General features: G+C 49.0%; 7 protein-coding genes across 7 annotated transcripts; 6 read left to right on the top strand and 1 right to left on the bottom strand.

Annotated features, from left to right (window-relative positions):
• Positions 1–1,222: 1,222 nt before the first annotated feature.
• On the top strand, positions 1,223–2,285 carry N7509_003591 (uncharacterized protein; the record flags this gene model as incomplete). Its single annotated transcript, XM_056628228.1, has 2 exons — positions 1,223–1,637; positions 1,696–2,285. The coding sequence occupies 2 exons, from the start codon at positions 1,223–1,225 to the stop codon at positions 2,283–2,285; spliced, it is 1,005 nt and encodes a 334-aa protein (XP_056490962.1).
• A 546-nt stretch (positions 2,286–2,831) lies between these two features.
• Positions 2,832–3,599, top strand: yth1 (cleavage polyadenylation factor RNA-binding subunit YTH1; the record flags this gene model as incomplete). Its single annotated transcript, XM_056628227.1, has 1 exon — positions 2,832–3,599. One exon carries the CDS (start codon positions 2,832–2,834, stop codon positions 3,597–3,599), a length of 768 nt encoding a protein of 255 aa, XP_056490961.1.
• A 1,002-nt stretch (positions 3,600–4,601) lies between these two features.
• Positions 4,602–5,517, top strand: pst2 (putative NADH-quinone oxidoreductase Pst2; the record flags this gene model as incomplete). Its single annotated transcript, XM_056628226.1, is given in 4 exon segments — positions 4,602–4,628; positions 4,692–4,777; positions 4,845–5,339; positions 5,355–5,517. 4 exon segments carry the CDS (start codon positions 4,602–4,604, stop codon positions 5,515–5,517), a joined length of 771 nt encoding a protein of 256 aa, XP_056490960.1.
• Positions 5,518–6,115: 598 nt separating this feature from the next.
• npl4 (nuclear protein localization protein 4) lies at positions 6,116–8,328 on the top strand (the record flags this gene model as incomplete). Its single annotated transcript, XM_056628225.1, has 3 exons — positions 6,116–6,214; positions 6,306–6,436; positions 6,498–8,328. The coding sequence occupies 3 exons, from the start codon at positions 6,116–6,118 to the stop codon at positions 8,326–8,328; spliced, it is 2,061 nt and encodes a 686-aa protein (XP_056490959.1).
• Positions 8,329–9,068: 740 nt separating this feature from the next.
• N7509_003587 (DUF2417 domain-containing alpha/beta hydrolase) lies at positions 9,069–10,719 on the bottom strand (the record flags this gene model as incomplete). The annotated part of the gene is made up of 2 exons (XM_056628224.1): positions 9,069–10,496; positions 10,546–10,719. 2 exons carry the CDS (start codon positions 10,717–10,719, stop codon positions 9,069–9,071), a joined length of 1,602 nt encoding a protein of 533 aa, XP_056490958.1.
• Positions 10,720–12,173: 1,454 nt separating this feature from the next.
• N7509_003586 (uncharacterized protein) lies at positions 12,174–13,646 on the top strand (the record flags this gene model as incomplete). The annotated part of the gene is made up of 1 exon (XM_056628223.1): positions 12,174–13,646. The coding sequence occupies one exon, from the start codon at positions 12,174–12,176 to the stop codon at positions 13,644–13,646; it is 1,473 nt and encodes a 490-aa protein (XP_056490957.1).
• Positions 13,647–14,130: 484 nt separating this feature from the next.
• Positions 14,131–14,979, top strand: N7509_003585 (uncharacterized protein; the record flags this gene model as incomplete). Its single annotated transcript, XM_056628222.1, has 1 exon — positions 14,131–14,979. The coding sequence occupies one exon, from the start codon at positions 14,131–14,133 to the stop codon at positions 14,977–14,979; it is 849 nt and encodes a 282-aa protein (XP_056490956.1).
• Positions 14,980–15,286: the final 307 nt, after the last annotated feature.

Below are 15,286 nucleotides of genomic sequence, written 5' to 3'. Positions count from 1 at the left end.
GCTTTTTACCGGGCGCCGTGGGCATCTCGCCCCTTTTCGTGGGTGTGATAGAGACGGGATCAATGGAGTCCATCTGCCTATCCTTATTCCTCTGCCTAGTTTTACGAGCAGTTGAGTTACCAGGATCATAGCGAGCTCCATCAACGTGCATGCAACTAAAATTCCACCAGACCCGACAGTGCTAGAACGATTCGGTTGACTTTCCAGTGGCAATCCATGCCTTTAGCGGCGGGCATGGGCTGAGAATTTTGTCTGTCCTCGAGACGAGCCATGGAAGAGGCGGACAACTTGATTTCGGATTGTGACTGCGACAAATTTGGGGATCAATTGAAATGGACACACAGTTTTGGACTAAAGCGGACATCTTTTGATATTTGATCCATATCCAGAAATGTTTGGTTCAAGTTACACGGCACATCTGTCTTATCATAGCAACTGTCCATGCACTGAAGTTATGCGGGATTCCACATTGGTAGATGGTTGAAGCGTCACGGTGCGGGTTGAGATGATGACGGCGACGAAGACTTTCCCAACTACTACACTAGCAAAATATGCAACAGTAGTAGGTTCACAAACAGTCTTCACTCGCAGGCAGTCTTCCAGTATGCAAGGAGACGCCCAATTCAAATCAGCAAAGACTTCCTCGGTAGCTGTGTATCGGGTTTCCTGAAGCAACTTGGATATATCAATCCAATTGACTAACAAGTGATTCCAAACCTTGGAAGTAGGGGCACAGATTCAAGCTCACGATCGAACACAGCAATTTTTTTTATCGCGAAATTAACGCGTCATACTTCTCGGCAAAGAATAATCCATAATCTGCTATCTCTCAGTGGAGAAATAGACAAATCGATTTCAGTTCCATGCTGACAATTGTCTGGCGCTGTGGCTACTTTAATAGGCTTAGTATGCACCGGATCGGAATGATAGCGTAATCCCAAAACTAAAACTCTTGGATCATTTCATCTTCCATACACACATACCACCAGTATGCTACTAATCAAAAAATGTGAACTGATCATTTAGTATGAAGTTTTTTGTGCCCAGGTGGATAAAAAATGTTCGAAACCGAGGCAACGTTTTGTGGCTACCAATAAAGACAATATTCATCATTCCACAATATAATTTGTAATACAGGGATAGAAGCCTTTAGGGAAATACTTAAGGACTGGGAAGTCTGTAGTTCGCTCACTATTCCCATCCAAAAATCTAGCAAAACATCATGGCAGGAGAACTAATTTTCATCACCGGTGCCACGGGCTTCATCGGGAGCGCCACCGCGCTGGCTGCGCTCAAGGCAGGATATCGACTACGCATCTGCTTGCGAAAGCCGTCGCAAGATCTTGAAGCGCTCTTTTCCGAGTACAAGGAGCAAATTGAATATGTCACGGTCGCAGACCTCACCGACGAAAGCGCTTTCAGTGGAAAGCTTGATGGAGCGGACTATGTCCTTCATCTAGCCTCCCCACTGCCCCATGGTACGAACAAGGATACCTACTTTGGTCCTGCAGTCAAAGGGACAACAGCTATCCTCCACGAAGCGACAAAGGTACCCAGCATCAAGAAGGTGGTCGTGACAGCATCCATGGCTTCTCTGATACCTCTGGCCGGTGTCCCTGTTGGTGGCGTCATCAAAGGTCAGTATCCCCACCATATAAGGCTGTTCGAGGGATACCAAATCTAACACTTATTTAGAGGATAATGATTGGGATTTCAGCGTCGATGAGACGGCTGACTTCAATAATCCTGCCGATCCAGCTGGAACAGCCTTTAAACTCTACCATGCGTCCAAGTTACTGGCCAACAACGCTGCGTGGGAATTCTGGAAAAATTCCAAGCCCCATTATTCCCTGGTGTCTCTTCATCCATCATTTGTCCTGGGACGCAATCTAGTCCAGACTTCCGCCAAAGATATCGAAAAGGGCTCGAACGCTGGTCTGTGGAAGGGGATCATGGCAGGCGTGGCGACTCCAATGGTGACTGGAGTACATATCCAAGATGTTGCAGACGCCCAGATCAAAGCCCTCAGCCCCAGTATTCCAGATGGCTCAAAGTATCTTATTTCGGGAAATAAAGCGAGTTGGAAGGAAATTGCGCAGATTGTTCGTCGTGACTATCCGAACATAGGAGCGAAGATCGCTACCGAGCTGGAAATTGAAGGGGAGTCTACGCCGATGGACACCAGCAAGGCAGAGAAAGAACTGGGTATTAAATGGCGTTCTTTGGAAGAGATGGTTCATGACCTGTTGGATCGGCAGCTTGAATTCAGCGAAAACTTGAATTAGTTCAGGTTGGAATTTGAAGTTTATATTTTTGTATATTAGTACTTGCTTGGGATGGATTGCCGAATTCAAGAATACAAATTACATATTTGACTTTCGAACAGCTGAACCTTAGAAATAACGTATGTAGGGTCTGGGTGGCCAAAGTAGTATGGACCCCTGCTAAAGTACCAAGAGAATTAAGAATTAATAATATAAGTTCAAAGGTTGCCAGTAGAAGTTTCTAGTTGTCGCCTCTCGAGCGATTCCTGGGCGGGTGCAAACCGAACAAACACCCAGATCGGGCGAGTTGCTCAGCTCTTTAGAAACTTGAAATCACTTGGAATCACGTCGATCCATCCTCTCCTTCCCATTCACCGTCGCTGCACGCCTTGCTTCACCACTTGCTGCTCGCTGTATCCCAAGGGGCTGTATTTCACATACCACCAAGAATACCAGACACATCCTGCAGTATCCACGAAGCCGAGACACCGCATCTTTGAATCCCCGCAAACATATCCAGCTTTGCAGCTCTTCTGAGTTGGAGTTACGATCACATCACATCACATCATGGCAGCAGACGTCCAAAGTACAGCGGCGCAGATTCTATCAGCCGAGCCAACGCGCGACCCAAGCTACAACGAATTCACCTTCTCCCCCTTCCTCCGCAAGAGCTTTGGCTTCGGTCTCGCCAGCGATGTCCCCGTTTGCAAGGCCTATAGTGAAGGCCATTGCCCCCTCGGACCAGCCTGTCCTGATCGACACCCGACTCCTTCACGAGTGACGACCTCTACAACGACTGCCTCCGGACTAGCTCCGTCCACCACACATGGGTCGCTTGTCTGCAAACATTTCCTGAAGGGATTATGCAAGAAGGGCGTAAAGTGCGAGTATCTGCACGAGTATAACCTTCGTCGCATGCCGGAGTGTCAATCCTTCTCGCGATCCGGATACTGTCCCAACGGCGACGACTGTCTCTACCAGCATGTGCGCGAGGAGGCCCGCCTGCCACCGTGTGAGCACTACGATCGTGGCTTCTGCGAGCTAGGCCCCCTTTGCGCGAAACGACACGTCCGGCGCCGACTCTGCATGTTCTACCTAGCCGGGTTCTGCCCGGAAGGCAAGGCGTGTGCCAATGCGCATCCTCGGTGGACGGAGAACCTCCCGCGGCCGACGATGAAGACGGAGAAGACGGAGGAAGAACTGGAACACGAGCGGGCGTTGATTCGGGAGGAACAAGAGCGAGAGAAGGAGCGGGAGCGTGAATGGCGGAGTGAACGAGGCCGTGGTGGTGGGGGGTACATGCGGGGCCGGTATCGTGGACGAGGAAGGGGATAAGTCGGTGAAGCCACATTTCTCGCGGTCATGCATTTGGGAACGGTGCCAGAGGTGTTTCCTGTTTTGGGTCACAAGCTACATATGTTTTGGTTTTGTTTTTCTTCTTTATTATTTTGTTTCTGTCGGTCCATCGAGTATCATTCGACGGGCCTCGAGATACCCATATCCATATGACTTATTCACGAAGATCTACATGTACATGTGCATGTACCTCTCTACCAACACACAAAACACACACAACGCACTCTATCTTAACTTAAGCGGTGGTCCGGTCGACTTCTAAAATTGGAGCAGCACACGCTAGGGTAGACAGTAGTCCCATAACTATTGCCCACAGTAAGCAGCCAGAGTTGCTCCGCCGAAGCCAATTGGCCGGTCCCTGCATGCCACAATCTGGTACTCTGTTACACGCCAGGTTGTTGGATAAGATTTAGACGAGGTGTTCATCTCTCGATTTCCAAGGGTCGAATCGTACGACTCGAATCAGTTATGCCCCATGGAAGTCATGACATCATGCTCTTTTTGCACACCAATATTGGGGCAAGTAATTGCGAAAAGTTGAGCTCCTCCTCTGACTCTGTCTCCTCTTCTCATCTCGCTGACTCGTTACTAAAAAATGCGCCGTTGATTGTAGGCGCGCCTTGAGCTTGGCAATCAGGGTCCCATTTGTCAGAGATCGGTCAGACTCGACAAAGCTGTCTTTACTAGTGTAGTGTTACGAATTCGTGTAAACCCGGGTGGAGACCTACATATCCGAAGGACCAATCATAAGGTGACCTGACCTATGTCATCGATTACTGATGCTGCTTTGGTGAAGCTTTGCAAGCCATAACTAATCGTTTCTGGCGTGAAGATGGCGTGTGTGCCAGTGGGAGGTTGTATTCCCCCCCGGTTGTTCTCTTCTGGCCGGCCTACCTATATAACTCCCCCTCCCCGCCGTCGTTGTATTTGTTCTTTTTTTCTTATTATCTTCATCTCCTCCATTCTCCAACTCTATTCATCATGGCTCCCAAGGTTGCTATCGTCTTTGTATGTCTCGTCCCACGGCTTTCTTCCTGAAGCTCCCATTGAGCTAACCTGCCCTCTCCACAGTATTCCCTCTATGGCCACATCGTCCAGCTGGCCGAGGCCGAGAAGAAGGGCATTGAGTCCGCTGGAGGCAAAGTCGACATTTACCAGTATGCTTCCCTTCATTGAGTACATCCGCAATGACCCAGCAATTGACCTTCTACCCCCCCCTTGCAGGATTGCTGAGACTCTCTCCGAGGATGTCTTGACCAAGATGCACGCCCCGGCCAAGTCCAGCTACCCCATTGCGGAGCCCAGTGACCTCTTGCAGTACGATGCCGTCCTCTTCGGTATCCCCACTCGCTACGGCAACTTCCCCGCCCAGTGGAAGACCTTCTGGGACAAGACTGGTGGTATCTGGACCTCCGGTGGCTACTGGGGCAAGTATGCTGGTCTCTTCATCTCGACCGGTACCCCCGGTGGTGGCCAGGAGTCCACTGCCATTTCTGCCATGAGCACCCTTGCTCACCACGGCTTCATTTACACCCCTCTGGGCTACAAGACCGCTTTTGGTCTACTGTCCAACCTCAACGAGGTTCACGGTGGTAGCCCCTGGGGTGCCGGTACCTTCGCTGGTGCCGATGGTTCCCGTCAGCCCACTGCTCTCGAGCTCGAGATCGCTGAGGCTCAGGGCAAGGCCTTCTACGAGACTGTCGCCAAGGTCAACCACCAGTGACTACATGGTAGTTCCGAGTCGAAGCCCGAGGACTCGGCTCCTGCTTCTGGCGCAGCTGCTCCGGCACAGAAATCGCAGCAGCCCGCTCAGCAACAGGAGACTGGCCAGAAATCCAAGAAAGAGAAGGACAGTGAAGGACCGTGTGGTTTGCCCAAGAAGTGTACTATCCAGTGATGGGTGTACTATTCTATTTCGGATCGGCTCGGCTTTCCTTTTAACTTTTTCTTTTCCTTGCGGATTCCTGCGGCGTTCTCGCGGCGTTTCGATATTTCATGATTGATATGGGTTCATGATCATCCTCTTAGAGGACCTATTTAAATGAGATCTTAATAGATGAAGAATATCAACTTTTTCTCGTCTAACCAAGTCCACATATTCTCTCGTAAATAAAATGCATAGTATGACATAATATTCTTTTTTCTAGCTTTCGTCTGTATTTGAAAACCAATTGAAACTGTAGATATTAGTTCTAGACAAAGATGACTCTCCTTTCGACTGGGTTCTATAAGGTGCTGCGGACGGTAATCAGATTACCAATAAAACACACTACGGAAGGTTTACCTTTGCCGAATCGTATTGTCACCGCCTGACCATACCGCCCGCCCGCCTGTGACGTGCCTCGCAGGAAGCTCCGACGCCGCCAGCTTCACCACACCTCTGCTCTCCACTCTCTTTTCCTTTCGCCATGTGTTGCTGGTAATCGTTGATCTACACCTCCAAATAATTCATCCCCTATATCTACGTCGGCTTCTTCTCCCCGATAGCGCCAGCCATGGCGTCACGACCGATTCTCCTACGCTTTGAGAGTCGGAACGGTCAGTTTCGATTCACCGTCAACCCAGAGGACTCATTCCCTTCTCTCCAAGAAAAGGTAAGGAAATGAAATGGCTGATCTCTGACATACAATCTTTCAAGACGACCTCAAATCCGGGGATCTGAAAGCTAATGCGAGATTCGTGTAGATTATTGAACATTTGCCCTCAAACACCGAACCAACTTCCATCAGTCTGTCGAACAAGCCGATAGGCACCGGCGGAGAGGAACGAGAGCTCGAAGCTCTAAAGGGGGTCGCGATCAGCCAAGTTGGCCTGAAGTATGTACACCAAAGTGGGAACTAGAATCCTACCGGGCGTAACTGACCAGCATGAACAAAGACATGGTGATAAGCTCTTCATCGGGTACCACGAGCGTACTGCCCACCGGAATGGCCCGTCCAACGGAATCACACCTCCTACCGGCGAGCGTCGATTGAACGGTTCCGCCGCCCCCAAAGAACAGACTATCCCAATTCGCCCGCAACCAACCTCTCCTACAACAAATATTAAGAACCCATGGGATGTGGTCAAACAGTCGCCGCTAGATGATCTTTTGGATAAGAGGGATGGCAAAATTAAACGAAACCAAGACCAGAAGATGTGCAGGCATGGACCTCGGGGCATGTGCGACTATTGCATGCCGCTGGAACCTTACGACAAGAATTATCTGGCCGAAAAGAAGATCAAGCATCTTTCATTCCACTCCTACTTGCGAAAGATCAATGCCGCCACCAACAAACCAGAGGCCGGAAGCTCTTTTATGCCACCACTCAGCGAGCCTTTCTACCGCGTACGCAGTGATTGCCCGTCCGGACACCCACAATGGCCCGAGGGCATTTGCACTAAGTGTCAGCCTAGTGCAATTAGTCTGCAGCCCCAAGAATACCGTATGGTTGACCACGTTGAATTCTCCTCTCCCGACTTGATCAACTCGCTCTTGGACTTCTGGCGAAAATCCGGCGCTCAACGCTTGGGATTCCTTTACGGAACTTATGAGGAGTACACCGAAGTTCCCCTGGGTGTCAAGGCTGTCGTCCAGGCAATCTACGAACCTCCGCAGGTCGGAGAGGTGGACGGTGTTACACTGCATGAATGGCAGAACGAGAAAGAGGTGGATGAAGTCGCTCGTCTCTGTGGCTTACAAAAAGTCGGAGTGATCTTCACTGATCTCCTTGATGCAGGCCAAGGGGATGGATCCGTGGTTTGCAAACGACACATTGATTCATACTACCTATCTTCCCTGGAGATCGCGTTTGCTTCACGCTTACAGGCCCAGAACCCTAAGGCCACCAAGTGGAGCCGCACAGGGCGATTTGGCTCTGACTTCGTCACATGTGTGCTCAGCGGCGACGATACAGGCGCCATTTCTGTGAGCTCATACCAGGCCACAGTATCGGCGGTGGAGATGACTCGAGCCAACATCACCGAACCATCCGCAGAGCCCTCCGTTGTGCTGGTTCAATCAGAAGAGGATGACGATGAAGGCAGCAAGACACGGTACATCCCAGAGGTATTTTACCGCCGCATCAACGAATACGGCGCAAGCGTACAAGAAAACGCCAAACCAAGCTTCCCCGTCGATTTCTTGCTTGTCACACTTACACACGGTTTCCCCACCGAGTCATCACCCCTTTTCACCAATAGTCGTTTCCCCATCGAAAACCGCGAGGTCATCGGCGAGAGCCAGGAACTACGTCACATCGCCCAGAAGCTCATGTCGCCGAGCGATCCCAACAAGGCCATCGAGGGCGTTTCCGACTTCCATCTCCTTTGTTTCTTGCACGGGCTTTCGACTTTTAGCAAGGTTAGTCGAGCACTTTCTCAACATTTTCTCCCATCAACTGCTTTTGAAGTCAGTATCTCAATTAACATATCACAATTACAGGACGAGGAGGCCCTTCTTTGCCGAGTCGCAAGAACTCATGCCGCGGCCGATGGAATGCAGCTGTTGAATACGTCCGGCTGGGCAACATTGATGACGATCCTTCAGGAGAGTGGTGAGCGGCCCCCTAAGCGCCCCTGGCCCACCGCGGTCGAATCTTTTCGTTCGGATTCCCCTAGCGGGAAGCGGCGGTATCCCTCCCCCGCTCCCCATCCCCCGCGCTCTATGTCTCCCAAGTCCGACAGTGATCAGCTTGCTAAGAGGTTTAAGGGAGCTAGTCTAGATTGACTGGCCTTTACCCCGTCAGTCGCTCGGTTGATCTTTCGAATACACGCCGATTTTTTCCTTTCCGATATTCCCCGCCGATTTTATCATGCACCCATTGGGGAACTGTTCGATGCAGACAGACCCGTTCGATTCGATTTGAGGAGTAATGCGCCATAATCCTTTCTTTATTATAGTTCGAGATGGACCTACGATGGATGGTGTTGGGAGTCAATGGGTAGTATGGGGTGTTATGGATCATGGCAGGCGGGATGGGCTGGCGGTCTTTCTATTTCTCGCATCTCTTGGGGGGTTTGATGAAGACTTGCGATTTGCTTTTCTGATTTAGCCGGGCATGACTAAATCAGCATTATGAATGGAAGCGGGTTACATGATTTTTTAGGCATAAAGATGAGGTTGAAATATTTAAATATTGGCGACTCGGACATGATGAACTTTGAAACTATCACTCCATTGAAAGATTTGCAGTAATCAACATTGATCCATGCCCAGGTGGCCGCGGGGGCAAGTTATACTAGGAGTAATAACGGAAAAAGTGTAGAGACCGAAAACCTAGGAGACCGAAAACCTAGGAGACCGAAAACCTTGGAAGTAGCCATATATCAGACCAATGGAAAACATGTGTTTAGCAGAAAATAAGTGTGGATATCCAACAATATCAAAGTAATTGTACAAAACTAGATGGTATTTGAAGATGATCAAATTCATCAAATAGAAACCCACGCTGGGGAAGAGGAAATGGCTCATTTGTGTGCTCGACTAGCTTCGACAATCTCTCTTAAGCGCTTCTCCAATACTTGCCGGCCTTCGCCACTACTCCACACTTCATGGGGTGCGTCATGAACCACATCCCAAGAGACAAGATTATTGGTTATGTGAGAAAGATCCTCCTGGCACTCAGCCCAAAGAGGATCCCTTTTCACCTTCTGACCCGAACTGACGACAACCAGTGGAGTCTCCCCCATCTGGATATGGCGAGCAGATTGAACCTCAGCCGCAGTCATGGTGACCGCAACTAGATTTTCCTGTAGCTTCGCCTTGATGAACTTGCCAGTTTGATAAGCAGATCTCCCAATAACTCTGTCCTCTCTGGTACGACCGCGAATAATAGCACCTGCAAGACGATCAAGTCCCAAGGGGGAAATGATGCCACGAAGCCACAGGAGAAATCCCCGACCTGGTCGGCCGATAGAATCAAGATATGCCTCGTGCAGCGGGTCAATGAGGAAGATCCCGTTCACCTCGAGCAAATGCCGGCTGGCAAAGAGACGAGAGTAGAGGCTGCCGACGCCAGCGGAAACAACGACCCAGGGTCCAGATTCATCGGCGAGAGCCAGTGCCTCTGAAAGAACATCCACTGACATCCCCGCAGAGTGCGGGGACGGTGCATTCTCTGACCATGCCATTCCCGGTCGGTCCCAGTAACAATATCGATTGATGACGCCGCTTTGGTACGCGTCATCGATGAATGGCTGCAGGCTATGTTCGACGGGACCACCACCACCCTCGAGTAATATGGTAGGCTGATCTGGATCTTCAGCTGTGCGATTACCAACACAGTTGAGGTGAACTTTGTAAAGGCCCCCGTAAACACTATAAAGCTCTCCTTGGGGTGCTAGCGATGCATCCCGGGCACGTAGAATCAGGGTTGCGGTGAAGAGGACGACGGCAAGACCCATAACGACCAAGAAGATCATTTCGATTAGTACGGCGAGCCATTCCCGCAGCGATCGCCGTGTCTCTTCACGCCCAGTCAATCGTTCTTCTTCCTCGCGCTTGCCCCATGTAACAGTTCTGTTCTGTACAACCTGATACAAAGAGATCACCGTAGCCCAGACGACGGAAGCGATTCCAACTCCGCCTTCTTCTCGACGGATATGTGGGACAGACACGATAATGATCATGTTGACCAAGAGGAGGAGGGAAAGGATAAGACCCCATATGGTCATTTGCTTAGAAGGTACCGTGAAGAACAGCAGACCGAGCACGAGGTATCCAACAGCGAGAGTTGTGTAAGAGAAGGCGAAGAAGCCCGATCCGCGAGTGTGTATGAGCGGCGGACTGACGAATATCGACACCAGGAGGAAAGTCCACCAGACAAAGCTGATGCCAAGCGCGAAGAGGGAGAGGGCTCGCAAAGCGCGCACGCTCCATAAGTTGTAGGGGGAGACCTGGGAATCTTAGCTTCACTTCCTAACATTTCTGCAGAGCTGTACATACCGCGGGATCATCTGGACTCAGGAAGTTATTACTGTCATCCCGTGGAAGTAGGCGCGTCTGTTCGGTTGGTTCCTGGTGGTGGGTTTGGTTTTGTTCATCATCGTCATTGTCATTGTGCTCCTGCGACTGTGATCGATCAGAATCGCCTCTCTTCGCGCCCCATAGGGAGACCATTCTCGCTGATAGACTGCGATATGACTTGTGAAAAATGGGAGGAATAAACAGAGACAAAGAGAGAGATAGAAAAGAAGAAGCAAGCGAGCAATTCCTGCTGCTGTACTTGTACAAATCCACGGAACTCAAGGAACGAACCATGATCGGCGCGATAAGATGTGACGTCATGCACTCAACCCTGGTACCGTGGTACCAACTCCATGGTAACACTAACTATACCTTGAGAGTAACGTTGAGTTGGCATGTTGAATATCTACCCGTATCTATTCAATGATATTATCGAGATGATACAATATTTGAATCCTCTAGAAGCCAGGGTGTGGTACTAGTTAAATGTAATAGCACAACTCGAAACACAGCCTCTTTAGGCCTTCTGTCCTCACGCAATGATACCCCGCAGTCAGCCGAGGCCAATTCTCACGCCAGCAAGTCTTCAATCCCTGAATTCACTCTCCATCAGTCAAAGTATTTGATATTTGATAGTTGACACAAGCATGGAGCCAGTCAGTTTCGCAGTTGGACTAATAGGACTAGCCGGTCTTTTCAACACTTGCTTGGAACTCGTCGACAAAATTGACTCGTGGAAAGACTTTGGAAATTAGTCGCGCTCCTTGGCTGCCCAATTCGAAACACACAAAATTCGTCTAGAAAGATGGGGTCAGGCGGTCGGCTTCGAACAGGGCCACTTGTCGAGTAACCATAACAAGCTTCTTGATGAACCGCGAACGCTATCAAATATTCAAACACTTCTTCTAACCATCAAAGAATCTGCAGCAACGGCTCGGAAGATCGATTTTCTCGGATATCTATAATAGAGCCAGAAAGGAGAATCGGTAAAATCCAAATATTCGGAAACAAGGCTCACTCCAACGACTCTCCAGAATCGAAACGACAGAAGCTAAGCTGGGCCTTGAGAAAAAAAGCAAAAAGGATTACACAGGTGACGCAGCTTTCGACGCTGGTGGATGATCTTCATAGCTTCGTCCTTACAGATGCGGAGAAAGATGCTGTATCAAAAGGAGAAAAAGACAGTATGTAAAGTTGTTGAATCCTGGCTACTGTATTGAAAACTGGACTGACATGACGATCTAGATCAAGTGCTTTGGCTAGGTGAATTCAGAAGTGTGATGGAAAGAATAGAAAAGGAGATCGGAGATCGAAGGCGAGTCCATCTAGTAGATTTTGATATTTAACCTAACTAATTATTGTACTAGAGGAGACAATACGAGAATTGAGAACGTGGCTGATGGGTGGTCACTCCGCGAATGATCTTTACGAATTATACGTCGAAAGAAGTGTTAGGCTCCTGTGAGTGAATCCTAGATCGCTCTTGGTCTACCAACTGGTCGTCTCCCGATTTTCCATCAAGGCGCACCAAGCTTCTCTGGGTAAACGGCCCGGCAGGATTTGGCAAGTCCATCCTCTGTGCGAAGATAGTTGAACACCTATCTGCTATGGATATGCCAATCGCCCACTTCTTCTTTTCGTCCAGCTTTGAAAGTCGAGGGAATCCTTTCATTGCTATAAGGTCCTGGCTGTCTCAGCTGATATCTCACTCGGGTGTATTTGAATCCATTCGTGATGTATGGGAAACTACCCGAGGGGAACGGACAACGCGTGGAGAAGTTGTAAATCTTCTACAGGAGGTAGTATCAACTAATCCTGGATGCACACTTATCTTGGACGGCCTAGATGAATGCGACTGCATAAGTGAAGCTCACTCAGTAGTCAATACTAGTGACTCCACCGCCCGTTTCTTAGAGACATTGAGGCAGGCGACCACAGGCACTTCTACACGAATCCTGATTGTTAGCCGCGATGAACCTCAGATTCGGCATTTTCTATCAAATGACCGTGCCCATGACCCTATTCAGGAATATAGAATCACGCCCGAAGATAACGAGAATGATATACTATCCTACTCTCGAAGCATTGTTAGCGAAAGGCTACCGAAGAAAACAGCCGCAACAAGAGAAGAAACTACCCAGCGACTTGCAGATCGCTGTAATGGTCAGTTTCTGTGGATCAAGCTGCAACAAAACACGTTACGCAGTGGAAAAAGTCAAAAGCGACTCGAAGAAGCTATTGATGCTACACCGGCTGGGCTCGAGACCTTGTACGAGCGGAACTGGACCAAAATATCACAGCTTCCAGAGGAAGATCGAAGCAGAGCCTTCTCCTTGCTTCGTTGGGCCGCATTTAGTCTGCGACCACTGACAGTCATTGAGACTTCTGCTGCAGTCTTAGATCAAGACGACTGTGACGAGCTCTTGTTGGATGATCTGCCGGACAGCATTGATGAGGACTATACTGATACCGAGATACTGGAAATTTGCGGATCTCTTCTCAAAATCAGAGGCCCAGAAGGAGATCACGATGCTGGGTTGAGGACAGTGAACTTGGCGCATTTCTCAGTGAAGGAGTACTTGCTTCGCAATATCCCTACGCAAATCAACACGTTGTTCACAATTTCCACCGAAGATGCGGAGAGCACGAGACTTGCTAAGAAGTGTCTTCGCTTTGTGAACTGTCAAAAAATCTGGCATGGAACTTCTGATGCCGAGAAAGACCAAGTCCTCAGCTCATTCCAAGATTACGCAGCGGATTCGTGGCACCATCATGCCACTGTTGGTGGCATGAACGATCCCGATCTGTTGGATCTCATCAATAGACTTTTTGATGTAGATAACCCCAGTTGGTTTCAATGGAAAAGATGGTTCGAATCGAAGAAAATGGACTCTGAGAGCCTTGACACGACATCCAGAATCGAGACAACCGGCCCGCTGTTTTATGCAGTCTGGCTTGGACTTGAAAATTTAGTCAAGCTTCTTCTCAATCAGGCCAAGCTCAACTATATCAATGATAAAAGCTACGAAGGACAGTCATCTCTTTGCAGCTTGCGAAAAGCGAGACTTGGAAATCGTTAGACTTCTGCTTGCGCAAGTTGTGGATGTCATGGTCCCAGATGATTATGGAAGCATGCCCCTCAACGGGGCATCATCTAACGGCCACGTGGAGGTAGTAAGGTTGCTACTAGAAAGTGGTGCTGATATTGCGTGCCAAAATCGTTGGGGCTGGACGCCTCTCAATGCAGCTTCATTTTACGGACATTCTGAGGTGGTGGGTTACTGATAGAAAATGGTGCCGATATCACGATTCCAAGAACGATGGTTGGACACCGCTCAATTCAGCTTCTTTCAACGGCCACACTGGAATAGTGAAGCTCCTCCTAGAAAAAGGGGCAGATTCTAAATTCCAATTTCTCGTGGCTGGACACCAGCCAGTACTGCCTGTCAGCAAGGCCATATTGAGGTAGTAAATCTGCTTCTTGAATATGGCGCAAATCTTACAACTGCCGCTCATGATGGAACTACACCCCTCTGCTTGGCTGCATCGAGGGGTCATCATGAGATGGTCAAGTTAATTCTTGAGAAAGGTGTGGATATCGCAGTCCCAGATAAAATCGGACAGGCAGCGCTACACTACGCCGCAGAAAACGGACATTCTGAGGTTGCCAGATTGCTTCTCGAAAAAGGTGCTGATCTCACAATTCCCTCAAAAAGTGGAATCACACCACTACATTTTGCATCATATGGAGGTCATACCCAGGTTACCCGACTTCTTCTTGAGAGAGGTGCGGACCACCTCGCAGCTAAAGACATAGTTGGAATTACTCCATTGCACTATGCTTCAGTGAATGGAAATGCCGAGGTGATGAAGCTGCTTCTTGAGGAAGGCATGGAGAGAGAATTGGCCACGAAACATCTGGACATGTTGTCTTTATCAATGCCATATGGTGGTCATGATGGCCCTCCTCGATACTCAAGCAACAACGCTGAGTTTCGAGATAGATACAGCCGAACACCACTTTTCTATGCTGCTGGACAAGGCCATATTGAAGCGGTGGATATGCTAATTGCTTTGTCAAAAATTGATGCCAACCACAAAGATGGCTTGGGTCGAACTTTGTCCTGGTGGGCAGCAAAAAGCGAAATTCATCGCATCATCAAAATGGTCCATCAATGGGCTAAAGAGCCTTACGATGATGTTGTGGAAGCTATACCTACCAAGGAACGTCCTAAAGCCGAGTCCGACAAATTTAGACCTTGTGATGCGTGCATGCGAAACATTATCTCCAACAGTGCCACCTACACGTGCGACCTTTGTCGTTATCTTGATATCTGTCAGGAATGCTTCAATTTGGGCATTCGATGCTTAGATTCCTCTCATGAACTGACTTTCAATCAGCCCCATGATTGAATCCAGCGTTGAGGGGAAGGCAATATTCAATGACTGGTATCTACAAGCGTCTAGAATTTAGCTAAACTCTACTTTCCGAATGATATTATTGTATTGTATACCTTTGGGGATCTAATGGCAACTTGAATGTCATTATGCCCCTCTTAGTCAGCGGGATGTCTTCATCCACAGCAAATCACAGCAATGCCCGCATGTTACTGCAAATTGCCTTATATACCAACACTTTGGGGGGCAAGGAGGTGCTAGCGGTGAGAACACCGAGTAATCGAATGAGCAAACTTGAACTTACGATCTCCGATCTCCCGGA

Source organism: Penicillium cosmopolitanum, assembly GCF_028827165.1.
Source record: "Penicillium cosmopolitanum strain IBT 29677 chromosome Unknown utg000005l:1.0-4006212.0:1.0-4009387.0, whole genome shotgun sequence".
NCBI classification, from domain to species: Eukaryota; Fungi; Ascomycota; class Eurotiomycetes; order Eurotiales; family Aspergillaceae; genus Penicillium; species Penicillium cosmopolitanum.
This window is presented reverse-complemented; position numbering and strand designations above follow the sequence as displayed.